This window comes from Mizuhopecten yessoensis, unplaced genomic scaffold, assembly GCF_002113885.1.
Source record: "Mizuhopecten yessoensis strain PY_sf001 unplaced genomic scaffold, ASM211388v2 scaffold9311, whole genome shotgun sequence".
NCBI classification, from domain to species: domain Eukaryota; kingdom Metazoa; phylum Mollusca; class Bivalvia; order Pectinida; family Pectinidae; genus Mizuhopecten; species Mizuhopecten yessoensis.
This window is the reverse complement of record NW_018407984.1, coordinates 691,472-716,154: the sequence shown is the minus strand read 5'-3', so window position 1 is coordinate 716,154 and position 24,683 is coordinate 691,472. Positions and strand designations below refer to the sequence as shown.

The following is a 24,683-nucleotide window of genomic DNA, read 5'->3' as shown; positions in this document are numbered from 1 at the left end:
CATTACGTCCAAACAAAGTAATCTTCGGGAGGGATTTGTATGAACGGTTTTATCCAGTTAAAAGAGGTTAAACAGTGAAAAGTCTGTTTTGCAGGAATCGCATGTATTTGATATCTCGTTACATTGGATATTGTGAGGGTTGATTTCATTAAAACATTTATCGTCATCTTCAGATTCGAGGTAACCGTCAGTTGGACAGTTGGTCATATATTATGGATGCAATCCTGTGAAGCTTTTGAAGCGATGACAGCCTGGCATGCTGGTGTGTGGTGTTTTTTTTTATAAAATTATAGATATTGCAATGAGTAAAGGTATCTGATGGTGCATTCCGAGATATCGTCTGTCTTTGCTTTGGTTGGTACTGTTTTTTGTACCTACATCTGGTAGCCCCAAACCATAGAATTTTCCGTGTGAATAGGCTCTGTATCGCTATTAAGAATAGCTTGGTAATCAAATTCTTCTAATGCAAGTATTGTAACGGCTATCTAAATCATTTTAAGCACAAAGGTCCAACCATGTACATGTTTGTATACATGTACCTGGCAAGGGTGCAATATGTAAATGGTACGCAACGTCTGTCACATTTGCTTTAACTGACATATCCTCTAGAACGACCAGCAACTTGAAAGAACAATCCCCTTACTGGCCTCAGCAGTAACACTTGTTGCTACTTATCTGTCTGCTAGAAAATCCAAGGTGACCTATTATTCTATTAGACTATCAAAGATATTTTCGACGTCACTAGCATGACAGAAAAGTTCCATTTTTCATGTGTGTTTTTTTCCACGATTCGATACTAGTTTCATTGGTATACTTCGGTATGATATTCATTTAAATGTAATTCACGTTTAACTGTCATAACCTCGTGAGAGGGGATAGTCTCCATTACTAAGTCAATGACTGGCAGATCCGTAACAAAACTCCTTATTCAAATTACTCATAAGTTTGCCATGGAAATCGACAGAAAATTATCCTCCCAATTTGTCAAAATGTCAGTAGCACGGAAGTATATTAATCTAGACTTCAGACCATGTAGCAATGAACGACCGGCTTATAATTTACATCAATTATCATTAACATAAAACATATAAAAGCGGATCACATGCATGTGTAACAGATGGGACGTTTCCCGGCTACAATAGATCGAGCGGACGTCGGCAACAAACAAGTGTACTATAGGACAATAATATTGACCAATCAAAATTTGTTTTACATTGAAAATATTGATAAAGTCAGTGAGATAAATTGTGATTGTAGACACATCTATAGAAGGAATTTACAACACAACAGCGCTGTTGACGTTCGATATAGACCCTTCAGTTACACCATTTGAAGTAGACAGACAGTGTTCATAGTAACAGTGGTTTTGTAGTATATTTGTATGTATTGGGATAGTCTGTTATATAGTGGATAAATCTACAAGCTATGAGTTGCAAAAAGAAGCGCCGCTTGAATGTCCTAGCAGAAAGGTTACGACCTGGCCTTAGCGAATCTGAACGTGAATTCCTGGACGCTGCTGAGCTCGGCGATGAAGCGGTTGTAAGAAAAGTCCTAGAAAATGACGTCGTTTCTCCAGATTGTGAGGACACACTTGGACGTACAGGTCTTGATCATGCAATCATATCTGGCAAAGAATCACTGGTTCTGTTCTTATTTGGGAAAGTGTCTGGACCTAAAATTCACCAAGGTCTCCTTTGTGCTGTGGACAACAACCGAACAGAACTCTGTGAAATTCTTCTACGCCATCAAATTTATCGACGTCGCACTGTTGAATCTGACGTGTATCTGTATGTGGATGACCCAGAAGACGTGCAAAATAGTCGACCACCAGAAATCGTGGAAAAGAACACTGAGGGAGTCACGAAAGTTGATAAAATGTTAAAAGAAGCGCTGATGAGGGCTGCAATAAAGAACAACTTCCAGATTGTACAAATGATAATGTTGAGGGCAGTTTCGTTAGAGATCCCCCACGATTACTTCTGCTCCTGTCGCCAGTGTATTGACGACAGAGAAGGGGATTATATGGTATTTTGTAACAATCGGCTGGACACGTTTAGGGCCCTGGCTAGCCCTGCCTACATCTCCCTCACGGAGGAGGACCCCATCATCGCGTGCTTCCACCTCAGTAAAGGTTTCAAACGTCTACAGATGATAGAGACGGAAAATCAGGTAAGATAGCAGGCAGTTACTGGTAAATAAATGGTATACCGTGAATGTTTTCAGGAATTATTCCTAGTAAATCAAAGACTACTTTTGCCAATTTTAATTCTTCGCGAATAAGTCGGTTAACTGTAGCATGCTCGCGAAAATAATGATTCGTGAAGATTAAGTCCCAATGTTGAGTTGTGATGTTTTCGTTTATACAGAACACTTTTCTTAAAGTTTTTGGTGATGTACGTGTTTTCTAACATTTAATATTTGTGAGTACTTTATATTTCACTGTTTCAATTTTATTGACTGTCGCAGAAGGTCAGATTTCTACCGTTGAAAAATGGATCCCGGGTAGGTTCGTCACTGGAGTCACTTTGTCACGTGACACTGGTATGTGTAAGTTCGACACGTTGTTCTACTGGACGCGGAAACTGTTACTTACAGTGTAAATAAACAGTGCCTTTTTAAAGTGTATATAGTACTTTTTAATATATGTGTAAAATGGACAGAACCGAACATATTTAATTACATATCTAATAGTATTGTATTTTATAGCGGGACTAACACATTGAAAGGTTACAATCCGATTCGATTTTAAGCTAATTAAAATTGACAACAAAAATTCGGGCTCTTAGATAATACCAATGACAATGACAAGTTGTATTCTCGCAAACTGGTTACAGTGTGCATATACAGTGTATATAGAACAATTTACATATATAACTTATGGTGTTAATGGACAGTGTTAAGGTTGAACGTTGATTTACAGACCATTTCAAGAAAAGTATATACACATCTATATAAATAAGATCGTACATAGACAAGCTGCCTAATAATGCTGATATAAAATATACTCTATGATAATCATGTGGATGGTCTTTCCCTACGCAGACAGTCGCTGTGATAGACTGTTCACATTCCATACACTATTACTGATCAATTGTTCGTCACATCCCGTGCCTTAACATGTCGTTCTCCTGTTCATTCTTTTCCTCCTGGTATATCAGTTTCCACTATACTGTTCGCATCGGGAAAGACCATCCACATGACTTACTTTACAGATAACCTTATTACAATGTGTATATGATTACAAAAATCCTGGAATAGGAATCTTACTCGAAGACAATCAATTGATTTATTATTATTACTACATATGTTAATAACTCACTGCTATTTTTTCAACATACATACATACATACACACATACATACGTAAATGCATACATGATATTTACTTGCGCACATGCGTGTACATGCATGCATGCATACTTGAGCACCCACTTACATAAGTGCATGCACTCCTACACACACACGCACGCTCATGCATGCATACATGCATTAATTCATACATAGTATGTATGATACATGATTTGAGCTACTCAGAATCCATGATTATTTGAAATAGCATGTATACATAATAACCACATCATCATTATATTGTATTACTTTAACGTTGTTGAAATCGCTTGGACGTAAGGATGTAATCCTGAACAGCGAGGACAATTATTTTTCTATCTTCTAAAGATAAGGATTCATTGCCATATAAGGTACATTCTAGAAGGTAATGAGAAGTGTTTTCGATGCTACCGCATGCGCATAGAGGGGATCTAACAATGTTTTTCCTATATAAATGTTCATTAAGAGAGCTGCTTGACATGCATAGTCTAGCATGGTATATTTGTCCTAATCGTGATCCATATGAGTAGTGTTTTGGTGGAGGTGTTTTGCTGTTGCGTTTAATATGTGATTTAAATTGACAATGGTAGTGTGTCTCCTCACATTCATTGGTATAGAGTTCCAATTATTGATAACAGAGGACAAGAAAGATCGTTGATACACATTAGAATGACAATGAATGGGAGCGATAGTTGAAACATCAGAATGTCTAGTATTATGGCTATGAATTTCACTAATTGATTGTGGTACAAGACGGCTGCGATATTGAGGGGTATTTTGGTAGAACATTTTGTTCAACAACAACAAAAACAGGTTTCTAATTGATGTAATGATATCAAGTTATAGCATTCTCTATTAATATCATACAAAATTATCTGTATCAATATTACCTTCCATACAACTCTCTCCTTCACAGTATTGGTACTATACAACCATCTATACCCATATATTTTTTTATCAATATTAGCAAAACACAACCATTAATAAAGAAATAATATATATCAATATTACCACAATACAACCAGCTGCATCGTAATGTTACCTGCATCACAATACTGCCTAAACTACACTCTCTGCATTATGATATTAATGTTATACTTCTGTACTTCGGTATTGTACTGCAATACCTACCCTCTACACAGTACTCATTCCTACAAATGGTTGTGTAACAGAAAACGTACCAGGAGTTAGATGAACAGTGTCAGAACTTTACCCTCGGCCTGATGGACAACTGTCGGTCGTCAGACGATGTCAAGTGTATCCTGTCCGGAGCCAAAGCCAGAACAGCCTTCTCTGATGACGAGGATGGTGACCGCGAATCAGGGTTCCAGCTCAACGAAGGAGATATCTTCCCCCTTCTGTCTTTTGCGATGCGCATGGAACAGAAAAAGGTAATTGCTACTCACTAGCCGTGTTATACCTGGTACCTTTTGACCAAGCCGTGTTCTACCTGGTACCTTTGGACCCCGTTGTATCCTTAGTAGCAAGTCATATATTGAGGTAAATGTTAAAATTCATTTTTGAAAAAGTCTGTTGTGACATATAAATATCATCTGAGGATACTTACACTGAGTTCCATAACACGCACTAGCCTTTATTGGTTCGTTATAATGTCACTTCGTCAAGAAGCAACTTGTAGCGCTGAGTGCTTTCAATGATTTTAACATTAACAAAGTAACACTTTCGTTGTCTTTCCATGACTAGCATTTGTCTAGGACTCACTTTTAAACATCGCTGTCCTCCCAAAAATTATCCCCCCTTCTGTTTTGTTGTTGTAGTAGTGTGGGGGAGGCGTCTTTATTGGGGGGATGTGGTATATTACCAAATCTGTAATCAAATGAAATAGCACACACGTTTTTGTTGAAACAAGAATTGATCATCTAGTGTAAGTTATGTATTCTTTATATTGCGAGACATACATTTAAATAGCAATGGGATCTGTTGATAAGTTTAAGAAAAACGTAAGGCACACAGATTTGATTGTACCTAATAAAACAATAATGAGTAAAGTTTGTATATCAACCATGCCACTACTCAAAAGACATAATTGTAAAATCCGTCTCATGTGCTATGCCAGAGGCATAAAAGGTGGAAATCCAAGTTGGTGTAATCTGCTGTTGAAACAGAAGGGAAGGTACATATACTCATTCATAATGAGTTTCTGAAATAAGAGGATAACTGGTTAACTTCAGCATTATTTAATAATAAAGTAAAGTTTGAACATTATAAACCATGACACTAGTCAGAGATAAGAATGGCTGTCAAGGTTACGGAAAACCCAACTAAATGAGTCTACTACCTGGTATCTTTGATAGATACACTGTAACTGTCCAGGTCGCGCAATGTGCAGCGTCCTTAAAATGATATTGGTCCTTTAGTAATTCTTCACGAGTTTTGACAAACAGTCATTTGAAGCAAGCTTGCAGTAATAAATTTTGAAAACACCCCATCTGTTGTTAAGAAATATTCCGAGCTCGACATTGATGTGACGAGTATTAAACTATTAAGTAATCTTAATTAAAGCAAGCTTTTTTTCTCGGACTCGGTGACAATTTTTAACTTTCACGCATCATGCATTAACGTTATAAACACTGGAAATTTAAATTTTGAATGCAGTAAAATGCTTCCGGTAAAATAAATATCATAACATTTGGCTATCAAGTATCTATATAACATCTAAATTCATGTTTGCAACTCTACAAGTACTGCAATACCAAACAAAACACCGGCGAGCAGAGACGACAAACGAATGATTTGTAAGTTTCCTGTTGTTACATCGATGAGTGGCGCTTATTGTTTCAACTATTTAACTTGTAAAGCATGATGATTATTGTTACAAGGCCCGTATACATGTGCATAGACAGTGTTATCTGATGAGTACTGGCAACAAAGATTTAATGATAATATGTCATAATGAACGGTTTTAAAGATCAAGGTTTGACTGAAGTAATTGAAATGCATGTCGTTTTGCGAGCGACGCAAATTCAAAATGTCTCATTCTTCAAAGCTAGAATTGAACAGACCTGCCTTTATGTAGGATAACCCATGATTGCTGTTGTAAGAATTTTGATCTGGCACCAGGCCCCATCCACCTCGTGTAAAACATAAAACGTACAATCCTGATGTTACTGATACCTTTGTCAGCCACCATCTTTGCTAATGTGCCCTTATGAGACGAATTGGTCTCTTCACAAATATTGAGACTGGCTTGAGAAAGGTTCTATTGTGACGTCGTGTTAAGGAACCGTATTTTCAGTATCAAACTCATCTTGTCGTTGTAAGATGTGTTTGAACATCTGACGGCCGTGAGCAACCAGATCCAAAGGTGATAAACTCAAGAGAACGATATAAAATATAGTATATTTCTACTATTGTCTTTTTTATTAAGATTGAACTGAAATTGAAGGTTTGGCTCGGGGTAATTTTGACGACGTAATGTGATTTATTACACACACGATCATACGAGAGCCTTAGCTTTTCTTTGTTATACTGACCTCGTTATAGTCCACGTATATGAGCTGACAAATTTACTTTTCCCTTTCTACCTTTTTACTAAAATAAAATCATTTTAGTTCCTCACTGAATACGCCTACATTTCGCCGATGTTTTACATTTTGTCACTTTACGATATTGTTTTGCTAATGAGCTTTTGAGACATAACAAAGATAAATAAACGCATAGATTTAGATAGTTTCCGTCCTTAATTATGTCTCTTCTGTCACTGCAGCATATAAAACACTTCATTTGCCAGTCAGAAGTTAAGTTTGGTAACCATGCTAGATAGTTTGTATTGTATACAGGGACTTCGTTATTTTCTCAGTTTGTAGGCCACGTGAAGTGCCAGGCCCAGGTGTCTGAACGCTGGTTCAGTGGGCTACAGATGATGCGCTACCTCAACAGATTTGAATATCTGATGTTGTCGATACCCCTCGGGATCCTGCTCCTCCCAATCCTGTCCCTCATCTATGTCGTGGCGCCGTGGAGCAAGGTTAGTCAATAAATGTCCTGACGTTACCTTACATTTGATGCCTTCCCGTTGAATATTATCTTATTTAGTGCATTTAATTGCATGTCATGTTGTCCCTATTTTAATCCTCCGCACTGTGAGAATATTAGAGAAATATGTAATACTTCTGAAATATATAAAAGATACATTTGGAAATTACTGTTGAGTAATGAGGATGGAATAACATTTAGTAACGTACAAATACATTGGTATAATTCAAGGAATATTAAGTTTTATTTGCAGGTAAGCTTACTGTTTGACACACCTTTGATGAGGTTTTATGTTCAATTGTAAGTTATATTTTAAATACAGGTAACCATGCTGTTGTACACGCCTCTAATGCGGATGTATATTTAATCCATGTTATATTTTAATTATAGACTACCATGCTATTGGACACCCCTTTGTGAGGTTGGATGTTTAATTGGTTGTTATATTTTATTTACAGGTTACAATGGTATTGAATAGCCCTTTGATGTGGTCGTATATGTAGTTGCATGTTATAATTTATTTACAGGTAAGCATACTGTTGGGCACCCCTGTGATGATGTTGTATCTGTAATTACAGGTAACCATACTATTAGACACACCTTTGATGATGTTGTATCTGTAATTTCATGCTACCATACTGTTGGATAGACCTTTGATGATGTTGTATCTGTAATTACAGGTAACCATACTGTTGGACATCCCTTTGATGATATTGTATCCGTAATTACAGGTAACCATACTGTTGGATACACCTGTGATGATGTTGTTTCTGTAATTACAGGTAACCATACTGTTGGAAACACCTGTGCTGATGTTGTATCTGTAATTACAGGTGACCATACTGTTGGATACACCTTTGATGATGTTGTATCTGTAATAACAGGTAACCATACTGTTGGACACACCTTTGATGCTGTTTTATCTGTAATTACAGGTAACCATACTGTTGGAAACACCTGTGCTGATGTTGTATCTGTAATTACAGGTAACCATACTGTTGGATACACCTTTGATGATATTGTATCTGTAATTACAGGTAACCATACTGTTGGACACACCTTTGATGATATATTATCTGTAATTACAGGTAACCATACTGTTGGACACCCCTTTGATGATGTTGTATCTGTAATTACAGGTAACCATACTGTTGGACACCCCTGTGATGCTGTTGTCTCTGTAATTACAGGTAACCATACTGTTGGACACACCTTTGATGATATATTATCTGTAATTACAGGTAACCATACTGTTGGACACCCCTGTGATGATGTTGTATCTGTAATTACAGGTAACCATACTGTTGGACACACCTTTGATGATATTGTATCTGTAATTACAGGTAACCATACTGTTGGACACCCCTTTGATGAGGTTCCTCAGTTACACCTGTTCGTATCTGTCCTTCCTGATCGTTATTTGCCTGTGTAAGCTCCAGTTTTCTACAGTGTGGCTCTCCATTGCCTGTGACGACACTGGACTCTTTGCCTATATTCTTATCGGTCTTGTCTTCTTATGGATCTTTGGTAAGTGTACACTTTCTCTGTATATATGAATACATACTCCGAAGAATATTTGTATTGGCGATATTCACAAACACTGACAGTGCGTGTGATACAAGTTCCGGTATTGTATTCTGTAGTATTCTAGTAGAAAATGAACAGTTAAAGACACTTTTTTTTTCTTTTTTTTCTTTTTTTTTAATGTTTTTTTTTATGTTTTTTTTTTTTTTAAGTTACATGTATACATCATAATGTACTAGAAATACAATATCATGTTATAATTCAAGCAATATATCATAATGTACCAGAAATACAATATCATGTTATAAGTTAAGTTACATATATTAAAGACACTTATGACACATACCTACTTGTACAACGAGCAACATGCCCACATCAGACAGTTGTGTATTTTGGAATTGTTTTTCTTTTTTAGTAATACAGTAAATTCTCATTTAATCACCTACAGTATCATCTACCTTTACCTATCATCCACATTATCATCGTCAACGACATAGGCTCCTCTATGTAGATGATACGGTATACTAGCTGATACTGTAGATGATACTGTTGATGATGTAAATTATAATATCGGAGGTAATACTACAGTAGATTGTAGATTGTAGATGATATTATAAATTGTTAGGATGCTATAATATGATACTTTAGTCGATACCATAGACTAAATAAATTTCTGTAGACATTATCTGATACTGTATGGTAATGTAAATGGAGACGGTATACTAGCTGATACAGTAGATAATACAGTAGACAAAAGAGAGATAATGTACAGGATCTTGTAGATGATAATGTAGAAAGTAAATGCTTCTTTAGACGATAGTGCAAATAATACAGGCCCCTTCCACCAATTTCCAGGGGTTACGCTGCTTAGGTTCTCTGCACAACGTAAGTGAGCGCAACCCCTCCGCAACCCCTCCGAAGAATTCCGAAGATGGTGATGACACTATTCCGTCTTTGCATATTGCAGAGTTATCTTCTCTTGGGAGCAGGGATTGATTGTTACGTCATTGGTCTGTGTGAGAAAATTACGTCGTTTTCTCAAAAATTGATGACGTTACTCTAACAAACAAATGACGTAACAATCAATACCTGCTCCCAGGAGAAGACAACTCTGCAATACGCAAAGACGGAATAGACGGTATATATGGATATATCGGATTATATTATATTTTATGTACAGGTTTGATATGGGAGGAGGTAAAGCAGATATACAATGCCGGTGCACAGGACTACCTCCTTTCCCTCTGGAACCTGGTAGACTCGTTTATGCTGACGTTTCTGTTGACTTCCTTTACATTGGATGTGGTAATTCCCATTCGAATACGGCAGATGATCCACCGCTTTCAGCCCACTATGAACGCTTCCGGTAACATCGTTAGTATGACGATGTTGCCGTTTTGTTACTCCAGTGACGTGTACAATATGTCAACGGCATACCGAGACTGTCAGGCTCCTGCCACGCTGGCAATGATTGGTAAGTCATTTTGGGGTTAAACGCTCTCGCAACAAGAAAGTCAATTGACACATAATAATAGGTGTTGCAGACATACTAACTATCTGTTGTAGCGACGTCAACCATGCTAGTGTATTTCCTGAGGTATCAACATGAAAGAGCTTCATGGACTGCAAATTCATGACCAGGTATTAAAAAAGCGTAGCCAAATGATTTTTTCGATTTGGTCTTCCTTTCGTACATTCATAAAAAAATTATCGTACGCTTCCTAATGTAGTGTAGCCGAATCGACTCAACTGATAAAACATGCATACGCTTCAGAGGTTATATTTTGATTTAAGGTAGGAGAATTCTTATATCATGCTAGTCATCGAACCGTCACACATAAACACTTCATTAGCTGTGATACACGAACCTTTGTACAATCCTACTACCAAATTGACGAAAATGTTGGTTATTATTATCAGCTGTAGTTATTTACTTTAAGCCGAGTGGACACCTGTTTGGATACCTGATCCGGAACTTTTGTCCGATGTCCTTTTCTCTGCTGGAATCATCCTTAGCGTGAGTCGCATATCCTTCATCATGCCAGCCAATGAAACGTTTGGAACCATGCTAGTGTCTTTCCAAAGGACTTGTTTTGATCTCATCAAGCTGTTCGCCATGTTTGCCCTGATCTTACTTGCATTCACATGCGGAATCGCCGGTCTTTACGCCGCGCACACGTGCCAGACTGAGAGCTTCAAAGGGTCAGTGATCATTAATGATAATTATGTAAACTTACATGGACATTGCGTTAATTTTGTTACATTAAACGATCTGAGCATGATTCCATAACACAACAATGACAGTAAGTTTGTTTGTCGTACAATGAACACATTAACCTAAGCAGCGATTCTTATTGGTTAATCACTTTGCTAGTACAGAAGACACTTTAAGATCCATCGCTCACTCAATCAACTTAAAAAGAGTGGTTTTATGTCTGATTGAACTCTTTGAACCCTGGTGTTAAGAATAACGTTGGAATGACTCAGAGCGTTAGAGGGAAGTTGTGGCAGCGAAATTGTACACAGTAATCCGTTGGTGAAAGTATCCATTGTCCACTTCAAGTGAAGTGCTATCTATTCGCACGTGAATAATGAATAAATAAATGAATAAAGACCTGCGGAGGAGTTACTTTTGGAAGGCCGTGATTGTTAAGTTTTGCAGTTTGATTGATTCATTATACATTTATGCACAAATTGTTGCCTCATATTTCTTGTTTCAATTTTATATTGACTTTCGCATTCGGCGTGGACAATTTGAAATCCAAACAGCTAATACGCTCATGGTCCTATATACCTATAGTGTTTATATTTCAACGAGAACATCACCATTTCTGGGTCAACGTTTTATATTTTGCGACATTTTCGACTTAATTGTATTTGACAGCGAGAATACAATGTCAGGTTTTATTGTTGACAAGCATTGAAAAGGATGTAAGGGTTAAAAATGAAAAGATACTTGACTTTTTAATGCTTAAACATATAAAACCAAATTCTTTTTCATACCTGATGCTCAGAATGTAGTTTGCAAATGGATGTATTGTTTTAAGTTCCTTAATCATACAGTACACAATAATGAGGTTAGTAAACCATCGGAATACAGATACTCATGTTAGTGTAAACATACCACACGGCAAAACGTAAAACAATGTATACCAGATATCGTGTTCCATGATATGTAACACAGGTGTTCGGTAATACTGAAGATAAGGTATTGATCACGGGTCCAGGCTGTTGCTTAAACAGACTGTCATTGTTCGGGATTTACAACCTGCTTAAAGTATTAACGTATTATAAAAATGATGATGCTCTATTGATAACAGCAACAGTACTATTGAATATCGAGAGTGCGTCTGCTGCCGGATGTATCAGGGATATGTTTCACTCTAAGCAGTTTCCGTCATTTTCTGTACATTACTTATCGCCCTTGTTTGAACATATTCAGAAACCTGAACGCCAATGTCACATAAACTAATTATTTATTTATTGAATTTTAATAAGGAAAATAACGACCCATATTTGACATTGGATATATTTCAATTCATACTCAACTTATAAACTGAACATATACACCTGTATTGCTCTTAGATTAGATTTTCATTGATATACAATTCAGAATATAATACACTAACAGATTTTTCTTATCTTCCTTATAATGACAGATTTGCCGGGACATTGTTCCTTCTAGTGTGGTCATTGCTAGGGTTCGGCCCTGGAGAGGCACCAGACCTGCGTCATGACGCACCTATGACATCACTAACGAACAACCCCTCGCGCGGCCCGATGGTGGTTGCCCTTGGTTATATCCTGTACGGAATCTACGTATTTGCAGCACTTGTTGTCCTCATGAATCTTCTCATAGCCGTGATGTCTAACACGTTCCAGGAAATCCAGGTCAGTGATCAAATGTCAAGGAACAATATGTTAAGTAGCACTAAAAATTATGCTCATTTACATCCATAATGCATGCGGTGCGCTACTGCTTCATATTTGATAAGTTTGATACATAGCCGATTGCGTTCATAACGGCATGAATGTTCAAATAATTTCGCTTAACACCATTCTTAATTTATAGTTAATAGTGATCTAAATATAAGCACTCTTTCCTAACTGCGGTATTTAAGGGTATCGTCAGTACAAAAAGTATCCCCCAAACAACCTAGCTTCACCTAAATGATTGCTCCCACGAAGGTTTCACGCTATCGGAAACGGGACGTTTCAAAATGGCACCGATCCATTTTGCGATCATAGTGCTATGATTATACAACATAAAGCTATTATGCTTACTAATCACTCATACGTTGCAGCTTATATTATCACATATATAATTAGTGCATATGATTACAGGGACCAAACAACAAATACAGGGTGGATATTTTGACATGTCCTGAATTGGAGAAATTATTTTTCGAGATTTTTATCATAGCATCCCCAGGAATGATTTGTGGAAAGGGAGGGAGGCACTTGAGTTCTAAAACTGTCAGACTCTATCACTACAAAATATCTTTTCTTTCTTTTTCTGGTAGGTGCATAGAAACTATTGGAAACATTGGAAAGATGTTTACCAATATTTTAAGAACCTCCCATACATAGCATAATACATGCTCTTTAAGAAGGCATGAGGTTGCGCTTCCTCCACGAAGACAAAGCATTTTGATGTTGAATCACCATCGAAACCACTAACAGACAAGATGCTTCACGAAAAAATTGTTATTTTCTACATCTACATACATATTTTCAGGTACCACTGTGTACATCTCTATATACCTTTTCGGCATTTATTTGTGAAGCTTCTCGTCTTTGTTTGGAGTCGAGACTTGAGTCTTTATGTTTAAATCGTCTTGGGGAGTGCAATATTGTTATTTTATTTTATCATTATTATTTTTTTTCCCGACATTACTTATGTCGATTGCATATGTGAACTGACAATTAAATAGATATAACATTTTATCGGCATAAAGTGTTATTACTGTCGACATGGTAAATCATGCCTTCGTATATAGACATGTCGGAATGAATGTTTAAAATCTTGATGAAGTCAATTATTTCGGTATACTAAGCTGTAGTTTAAACACTATTGCTTATATTGTATAACGTATGTATAACGCTTGTTAGGAGAGGCGAACGGTTCCCGGTATTGTATAACGTATGTTTAACGCTTGTTAGGAGAGGCTAACGGTTCCCCGTATTGTATAACGTATGTTTAACGCTTGTTAGGAGAGACTAATGGTTCTCGGTATTGTATAACGTATGTATAACGCTTGTTAGGAGAGGCGAACGGTTCCCGGTATTGTATAACGTATGTTTAACGCTTGTTAGGAGAGGCTAACGGTTCCCGGTTTTGTATAACGTATGTTAAACGCTTGTTAGGAGAGGCTAACGGTTCCCGGTATTGTATAACGTATGTATAAAGCTTGGTAGGAGAGGCGAACGGTTCCCGGTATTGTATAACGTATGTTTAACGCTTGTTAGGAGAGGCTAACGGTTCCCGGTATTCCGACACTTTGTCAATACCATTATACATACGTGATTGTTATACGGTGATTGTTATACGGTCAATTACGTTTGAATGTCGTCATTGTTTACACTAATTGTTTCCACTCATTGTTTCCACCAATGTATATACTGCGCTATTAATGCCACACGATGCTAATATAATAAAGATCGCTATGGTCACTGCGTACGTTACCATTTTCTAATACCAGGCACGTGCGTACACGTACTTGTTTATGAATAAGGCGTTTGTCAACAGCATACACGAATTGATTTAGGATTGCCTTAATTTTAATACTTGACCATACATGTATGTAGCCTTAGGTTTGATGATAACGCCTTCATTGAATATCGATGAAAAATGTATTACACACCACGAACAGCATTTTACGCACATGCTCAGCAACACTAAGAGAAGCTATGTAAGGTTGTAGGTTCATATTATTATGCTTGTTACGTCACAACTGCAGGGAGTCACACCATCCTTCCACGTCTTTGTGACGCCAAATAAGAGAAAATCTCGGAGTGTTAATATCGCCATTAGTTACCTAAAGCAACCCAAGACAAGTGAACATGCGAAAACAACACAAACGTTGTGTGAGTATATTGTGAAGAGGAAAAAACCCAGTAAAACAATAGAGAAAAAATGCAAACCCGAAAATGAAAAAGGACAGTACAGAAAAAAATAGCATAAACATGAATGATATTTCTAAACTTTGAAGAACTGAAAGGTCATTCACGGTAATATAGAAAAGAACAATGTAATGTAAACAAACAGGTAAAATCGGTTCTCATTTTCACAACAAAAAAACAACAGCAGGAACGGAAGGAACATTGACAAAAACAAAATATGTTATAAACTATCGCAATAACTCGAGTCACGAGAAGTGGGAAGGGGGATCGTTCAATGCAACACGTGTACAATCCGTCATACTGACAAATCCTAGAAAGTGTGTAGGGATCCAGTGGTTTAAGATACCGAGAAGTGTTCATCAAAGTAAATATTGAAAATGATTTGTGTTTGATTAGTGACGGCCGTTAGAGTGATCACATTAGTATGGAGTGGCCAGAGGCTTCGCTATACATTTTGACCTTTATCAGGCTATTACCAAATGTGCGTTGTGTAATTCAAAGGTGATCATCATGCATATACTACGTATAATGATCGTACCATTACTGGAAACATGATGAATAAGGCGTAACAAATCCAATATAAACCTCATTCTACTTCGTATCATAACATAATCCCAAAGTCGCCAGGCATTCATTATGAAGCAATACAAATTAGGGTTAATTACGATTGCCTTACGTGTCCAATGCATGCCACGAAGAGGATTAAGTACGTACTTATGAGGGTTCTATAAATGTCAGATAATGTTTGTACTCGGTGACAGTTCTTAGCAATGTCACACACTTAACCTTACGCTGTAATGTTTGTAACTGTTTGTACTCGGTGACAGTTCTAAGCAATGTCACACACTTAACCTTACGCTGTAATGTTTGTACCTGTTTGTACTCGGTGACAGTTCTTAGCAATGTCACACACTTAACCTTACGCTGTAATGTTTGTAACTGTTTGAATGTCACACACTTAACCTTACGCTGTAATTTTTCTGCTTGGTAGGTCTAGTGATGTACAGTACTACGTTATGAGCAATATTTAACTTATTATTTCACCCATAGCAAGTTTACAAATCCAGTATCATATTTCCTGATCCTACGATGAGGGGAAAGTGGAAGTCATGTATATTTATATGAGACCATGCTTCCACCAAATCTATTTTAACTATTTTATCATATTGCAAAACATGCGTAATCAATTTTATTGATAAAGGAAACTAAACTTCCATTTTCATATAGATATATGAAATATCAACGGTATAACACTAAACCCTCAAAATCATTAGGGTTCTCTCTAAATCCCAAGCGACAAGAATTACAATGGATGAAGCTGAACCCACCTTAATCTTTCAGGTATCTTGTATACAAGCCCTGTCTTCTTACACGAAAGCATAGCATAGCACGAATTGATATAAATAATATACTTTAATTTCTATACAGAAACAAATCCGCCATTGCTATAAAACTCCATTGAAAAACAACCTGTATCTTAAATTACGATACAGACATTTGCTATTTCTGTCTTTTATATTTTCAAAAGGACGAACGAGACACAGAATGGAAGTTTGTGAGAACAGAATTGTGGCTTACATTTATAGAACCCGGATGTTGCGTTGCCCCACCATTCAATGTTATACCAACCCCGCGAGATATTTGTAAACTAGTCAACTGGATGAGGAAGTACTTCCGCCGACTTTTCCGGAAGTGCCATAAACCGGTACGCCGGTGGTGTACAAAACGAGAACGCTCAATCAAGGTAAACTCATGCCATACATTTTTAATCGTACTTTGATTTTTAAATTCAAACTAAACGGCTTTCTTCAATCCATACGAATAATACTCATATTTAAGTTCGAGTTTCACTTAAACTTATTGCAAAGCTAATTCTTCAAAAACAAAAAATCTCTTAACAAATACTTTTAATGCTTCAATGCATTCTAAACGGCTTTCTACAATCCTTAAAAATAATACTAAACTTTTAGTTCCAGGTACATTTTATTTTCTTGCATAGCTAATTGCATGATATACATGAATATTTGTTTTGATTTTTAACAAACAATTGAAAATTATTAAGTTTAAAAAAAATGTATTTATTCTCTCTTGTGTCCTGGATTATATAGAAAAATCGGGAAGATTATAACTTTATTGTACCACATATTATATTATGTATCATTCATTTCTTGCAATTCTAGTTTAACTGGTTAATATGGCATTGTGTTTAGTTCCTTTTTATATTCCTGATATTCCAATTAGACTGCTTGTGTTTATGTACATATATATAAACTGGCTCATTGGTTCGGCCTACCCTACATTGTATCTACCTAAACTTGATATATCACATCTTCAATTTATATGCAGTATATGCTTGGAATGTATGTCTTTCTATATGGACAATGCGTTTATAGGCAATACCTGTGCCCAATCCTATTGCTTATTGCTAAAATAAAATGATTTTGAAATGAAAATTGAAGATAAAGATAAACTTTTTACCTGGAGATTTGAATGAGAAGTTTGGTACACTTTTCAAAAGTACTTAAATCAGTGTAGACAATGACCCTGCAGAAAATGTTTCATTTCAAATCTTGTTATATGCATGTTTGCTAGGTGTATGGAGTGGGCATATCATAAAACAATACTCATACATATCCCGATCAAAACCATGTTACCATATAATATACTATTCACAAAGTACGTTATTTTAGTATATGTTTTGGTTGAAGCCACTATTTCATTTAAACACTTGCAGAGATAAGTTCATGACGTGAAGAAAGTAAACATTTGAAACTCTAAGTTAACAAACATAACGTTAACCATTATTCTTTGTACATCAAATATGTTTCTTTGCAGAAACTACAGGAAAAAATGGAATCAGAAGAAGCAAGGTGTACTGCACGTCAGGTAAATAAAGCTTTCTCTTAAATTGTTTATCTTTCAATCGAAAAATGTATTGTATTGCTAATACACAGTTCAAATTTGATGCCAGATACCATACTCATCTCTTGAATGGTTACTTATGATTATAACTTATATGTTTCGTCAAGGTAGAAATCAAGATTAATGTATGTATCAGCAAATGCACGCGTCGAAATGTTCCTGTTGTGATACCACTAAGTGATCGTATAAGTTAACTATTGTTTATCCTATTAAGATTTAAGGGATTTATGTAACGTCCTCCTGTCTTGGGGACATTGGAGGGAAAACAAAAAATAAGCTGCAGAACCGTTACAAAGTTTTAAATCTCTGTCTTTTCTAGCCATTATACAAAATTGCCGTTTCACTCGTTGCACAACTATCGTTTACTGCTTTCGGATTGCCTGCCTCTGAATTACGTTATTTGTGTGTCTATAGGGCTTTGAGACATGACAAATAGATCAATTAAGTACCCTACGAGGACACCGGTACGCTGGTGTGCTGCACTTTGCGGGGCGTTGGGTGCGATACATTGGGGTTGCATGTGCTTTGTTTATGCTGTGTCGACATAATACCTTATCTCTCACACACGTTCTGTACTAAAACATTGTCTTTGCATGGAATGTTCAAGAAAATATCCCAAACAGACATAACATTTTGTCATCAAGGCCCCTGATACATCTTATTAAAAGACCCGAATTCAGAAAGCTGCTATCAGATATGGTCATTAGTATACTGAACTTTTATTGAAGTTATTAAATGCAGTTATTAAAAAGTGACATTATGGCCATTAGAATAATACATGTAGTTCACCGGTATAATATGTCAAACTCTTTTGTTTCGGCCTAACTTAATGCTTTAAAACGACATATTATTTAAAGGTCAATTATATACCCAGGTTCCGGAGCTAAATTTCTCTTTTTCTAGGTGTGGAGAAACATACTGGCCTCATATCAATATAGATGTTGTCATGCGAAATCTACAGCATCAGTGCATATATCAATCGGATTGCTTTATTAGAAAAGCCATTTTTTACATTTTGAATATTACAGTGTACGCTTTGTAAACTTGAAATTAACAAACAATTCTACAGATCAAATAATGTTCTATTATCGTGCATCATTTCGTCGGTAAGAGTGTTGCAAACATGGGTCAACCATAGACGGGACCGGAGCCAGAAAAGGGAAGAATGTGCCAACAATGCAAAAATAAATTTAAAAAAAGAATCAAGACAAATACAAGCGAAAATATGTGTTACCTAACGCATTCAGCAGGAGTTATGAACTTAACATTAGAGGGAAAGAGAGTGCATATTATGCTGTCACGACATAGTGTGTTCGTGGATCGTCTATAATTCATAAAACAATTAGCTTCATTGAGCAAATGGCATCCCAATCAGGTTTGTACATACATTTTAGTTTGTTTTACGTAAAAATACAAATAATCCTGTACTGATGGATATGTATTTTGTATCTAGCATGGAACAAGTAAATAGAGTAATGCTATTTATTGTATAGACGGATGCAACCAAATGTATACAGCGCCTCCTGTGTATTGTAACGTAATAAAGGGTTGCGGTGAAACTATAACTATGGTTATTTAGACAATCCATAGACGTGGCATGGCCGCTAAAAACGCTTAATCAGAACATCAATCGCTTCTTACTGAATCTATTCAATTTCGGATTGTTTTTAAATGTGGTGTAATGAAGTATACATTAAGACTACTTCAAGGACTAAATTCGGTAAAGATCGATTGTTTCACTATCCCGGATGTATCTTACCCCGTAAAACATACTGTTTACAATATAATACTGCTCTTAGTGGAAAAGCATGTTCATGTGGTTTTATTGTACATTGCGTGATATCAGCAATGGAGGAGCTTGTTATTTTGTTGGTAGGTATTGGTAGATATTTAGGAATGAAAAATCGATTATGAAGACCGAGAATTTTAAAACCATAGCTTCACTTAACTACAAGTATATATGTCACACATCACACGTGTGTATTTGGAGGAATGCTATTTGTGATATGTATTTAATACCAAACCGCCTTATTTGGTGCTACACAATGTATATTTTATACGAAAATACACTCTTCGAATATGAGTACAAAACTATTTACTACTTTTATAAACAATGAAGTACAGTATGATATGAGACGAGAGATCGAGTGAAAGAAGGAAACTGATAAGTTCACACCCGCTGAACCATACAGTGAATTGTTTACATGAGAGAGAAAAAAACAATGCATTCCATACTCTGTGATTTACAGGTCATGATACAACCAACATTTAGCTTCCCCATTTAAGTAGAAGCGTTGTTTTTGCCCTGGTATGTGATACAACTTCGTATCATGAACCTGTTGGTTTTTACCTACTGATCTAATCGATATATTGAAACAAAGCGGGGGGATACATGTAACGCTCTCAAAACGCGATGTCATACTCGGTGGGTTTTTTTTTGGGGGGGGGGGTCAGGTTTTCGAGAAATACATGTAGACTAATACTATTTAATAATGATTAATAATGTTCAGAAAATCAATATACTGATACATATAAAGTACAAGTGTAGATATGTAATAAATCAATACCATATTACGTATGTCTTTATATGACGTTGCAGACAGCATTCGGCTATTATGTGGACGTACGGTATTTGTCTGCAGAAAGTAAACGTTATCGACGTTATATAAAGGCATAGAGTTTTGCTTTAAATTGATGCGATCCAGGAAATTGGTATGTGAATAAAATAACCATTCAATTTCTTTTACAGCTAAGCTGTAGGGAAAAAAATCATAATAAATTTTTAAGCAGGTTTTTCAGATTGCAATCCAGAAACTGCGATTTTTGGATTTTCGGTTAAAGTATAATGTGTACATAACCCTTAATGTGTTGGAGTCAAAAAGTGACAGGACAGGAACATAGGGTTTGGTGTTCCATCACAGTACATTAATTTACTATATCGTGATGATTTCTATCCCTGACAGAACGTGATGTGTAGCCTGGTCCGGAGGTACATTCTGGAGTCAGAGAGGGAACAAATTGAGGAAGGAGAAGGTAAAAACGTCCATTACAAATTACACGATATAGTAATTAAATGAAGGTTAATACACATTATAGTCCACTGACATTGACTGCGATATAGTAAAGTTTAGAAGAGACAACGTTTTACAAGTTAAATATTTGATTTCGTGTTTTGAATGACTGAAAAAAAAATGAATAAAATTAATAATATTAGCCGATCTGAAATTTTCTAGATTTATATTTGTAGATTGAACCCATCTGATATTGCAATTTAAATAAAGAAATAAACATGAAAAATGCATCATTTCGATGGGTAACTAAAAGGAATAGATATGAGTATTTCAACTTGATGTTTGATGGCTGCCGGAAGTAGAGGTATTAATTCAGTTCATCCGAATTTCGAAACGAGTTCTAAATTTACCCTTTGAAATTGTGAACTACTTGTAGTTTGAGATTCTGCTCAAGATATATCACTATACTACCGACATGACACAGTTCGTCAAAAGTATCAAACCTAGTAGCAAACAGCATTGCCTAGGATGTATGACGTCATCCCTTTTTAGCTATGACGTTACTATATGCAATGTTTTTTGTAACACACGAGGTATATCTCACAAAACATCGATGTTCAAACTGAATCAGTGTACAAATGTAAACATGATGTAGCGGTTTGAAACGTCAGATTAAATATGTGTTAAACTATCTGTACTACACTAAGCTCTGTGTCGGTAACAGATGCTGCTGAGGATAAACTGAGGCGTCTGATCGAGAGGGTCGCCAGTAAGCTTGACGAGAGGATCGACTACATCCAGACCCACCTACAGAACGTGGACGATAACGTGAACAACGTACAGAAAGGCGGGATGAACATACAGACCATGCAGAAATCAGAAATCGACCTCACTCAGACTGTAAGTCAAATACAATACCTTAGGCTTGTACGTGTGAAAAGAAAACTTTTTAATCGTGTAGATGTTTAACAGCATATATGATTTAATATATGTGTAGGCAACATATTTTCTTTAATTCACGACTCTGTCGGAAAAAATAAAATGTTATCTTGTATCCCACATTAAAAGCCCCCGCGCGCTAACATTCGGGTTGTAAAAACGTTTGTCATAATTAAATAAACAGAGACATTTTTAGTAGGACCCTTTAATTAAGTATATGTTTCTCTCCATTGCAATACTTCAGCCATGTGTAAGTTTTCTTGCCTCTGATTTGTAATTGTTTTTGACCTTTCCATTATGTCACCCTAGGATAAGAAGGCATGCATGTTGGGTTAAACAATATTGAAATAGATAAGGACAATGTGCACACTATCAAATTAGTTCCAAGAACTAGATCTCTGGAAATATGGCGTATCTTGTACATCTAATTTAGTTAAACATTATTTTATTCAATTATAAAACAAATTTATAACAATCATATGCTTATATATACTTTATAAAGACGTAAGCCCCATAAAACATGTCGATCTTTTATTGCAATAGTTTTTCTTGTTATTTCTTGACAAAAGTATGCTTGGCACATATCATCAAAATAAAAAATAAAAACAGAAAATGTATCATATATTCAATAAAGTTGGCATTATCAGGAACCTGGTAGGTGTACATGCTGTTCGCCGTTTAGACTGAATCTACTGTTGATAAAACTTGCTTTGTTACTGCTATTGCAGCTGATAAACACCCATGAGGGCTACCAGACAATGGTGCGCAAGATCTGGGAAGACGGTAAATCTTTTCGTGACGAGAAGATGGAGGCAATCCGCGCCATGAGGGAGGAACGGCTGAAACTGATCAAGGACATGAAGGCAGCAGAGGCCCACAGTCTAGAGGACGATATTATAGACGCCTATGAGGACGCCGACTTCATCCCGAGGACGACAATCAATTGATCAAGTACAAGTACTTGTTAAGAAGGAAGAATGATCTTATTCGTTTTTCCTTAACCAGCATCGGGTCTTCAGTAGTTTGATGTTATCATTCTACAGTGCCTTAAACAATATCAGGCATGTGAACGTTTAAACCTGACAGACGAACAGGTACAATGTCTGTTCCATGTCTATATTATACTCAACAGTCCCCGTTTTTCATCAAGATTGTTGCCATGGAAACATTCTCAGGTATACAACTCATATTACGGTTAGATGTTAGGTTTCAAATGAAAAACATGAAGTATTCTTGTAATATTTTCAAGAAACTCTCCTCTTAACATGAAACAATGAATAAACAGCAGATATAAAAGAAGAAGAAAACAGGGGATGTTAAAGTCAAAACAATGTAGAAATTAACACCTTTCAATAGGATCCATGTACGTTGTGCTTTAAATATTTTATATGAACGTTTTTATTATAGTTATACCTGTGAACTACATATACTGATTACTTACAAGTACTTTTTATTTGCTGGTAAATTGAGGTTACACGTCGAACCCGACTTATAGCACAACCATTTTTCACAAATAACAAAATAAAAAATCTCATGTCGACTGAGACACCATTAAGGAAAATCCTCGGGTGCGCGAACCATAACTATTTTAAACGTATATACTTCAGCGTTTATGATAGGAATACGGAAATCAATAATAAGGCCCCCTGCAAATGTGCTAAGCATAAGAAATGTGTGTGATATCGAATTATTTAACTATAGCGATAATGTTTACGCACAACTCTTCATAGAAATATACTTTAGTGAAGGCAAGCGGAAAATCAAATGTTACAAACTAGTACTACAGTGATAAAGTAGCTCTTTGGTCATTTTTCATTTTCTTTGTATGTGAAATGTAATTGTTAAATGTTTGTGTCTTCAGAAAATGTTAGGTGTAATTTGACACATTACATTTCCTATTACAGCTGTGCTTATATTATCATATATCGATTTCTGTAACACGTAACCAACGAGCAATTGTTGCTATCACGCTCTCATTATAACGCACTAGTTTCATAAGTTATGTTAGGTTAAAGGGTTCCACTATATCAGGTATAATCGCAAAAAAGTGTTCCACTCAGAGTTATTTCCCTTCACTTGACATAAGCAACCAAAAAAATGAAATTTTCTGGCTTCAATTGCGGCCCAGGAATTGGACACTCATGTTGATACCGTGTTTGTGCATTTTCTATACGGAAACATTGGTTCTACCCCTGCTGTTTGCATATTTATTTATTTATCAATCTTTTTTTTCTCAAGTTATTATTTCTAACAACTACAATACCTTAAAATGCATGGCATACATGTGATTTTTATTTGATTTCATAGTAGTGATACTGGTTATACTTTAGTTTAAATCGAAGGTACCTTTTACTATAAACATTAACCCGTTTTGGTACCTACTACACACTTATGGAAATCAATGAAGTTGCCATAAATTGCATTTTAAAAGCGAAGAAAATGTTGAAAATGTTACATTTCACTACATTAGCAAAATGAGGGATCCTTGGATGAAGGAGACTCTTTTGACCTAGTGTTTTTAACGAAGATGGAGAAAACAGTAATACTTCATCTGAATATATCTTTATATGTCATCTCAATAAAGTGGAAGGTAAATATCAAACAGATCAAGCCATTTTCTGCATGTCATATAATATAACGGGTAAGGTATGATTGAAAGTAAAAGGGCATCACATCGCTTGACTAGATCACCCATAACCTGTCGATAAACCCATAATGCGTGTCGTAAACTAGACTCTGTATTTTTATTTTCAGACGAATGACTTTATCGCGCTTCGCTCTGTCTTCTCGAATGTTACTTACGAGATAATCCATGTTATAAAATCAATAAAACCTGTTTTAT

General features: G+C 36.1%; 1 protein-coding gene across 1 annotated transcript; it reads left to right on the top strand.

The window, feature by feature from the left end:
• Positions 1 to 1,149: 1,149 nt before the first annotated feature.
• LOC110457811 (short transient receptor potential channel 3-like) lies at positions 1,150 to 24,683 on the top strand. Its single transcript, XM_021509238.1, has 12 exons — positions 1,150 to 2,169; positions 4,499 to 4,717; positions 7,147 to 7,314; positions 8,666 to 8,849; positions 10,027 to 10,320; positions 10,787 to 11,048; positions 12,506 to 12,737; positions 16,498 to 16,713; positions 17,805 to 17,855; positions 20,855 to 20,924; positions 21,627 to 21,802; positions 22,570 to 24,683. Exons 1-12 carry the CDS (start codon positions 1,426 to 1,428, stop codon positions 22,786 to 22,788), a joined length of 2,835 nt encoding a protein of 944 aa, XP_021364913.1. The 5' UTR covers positions 1,150 to 1,425; the 3' UTR covers positions 22,789 to 24,683.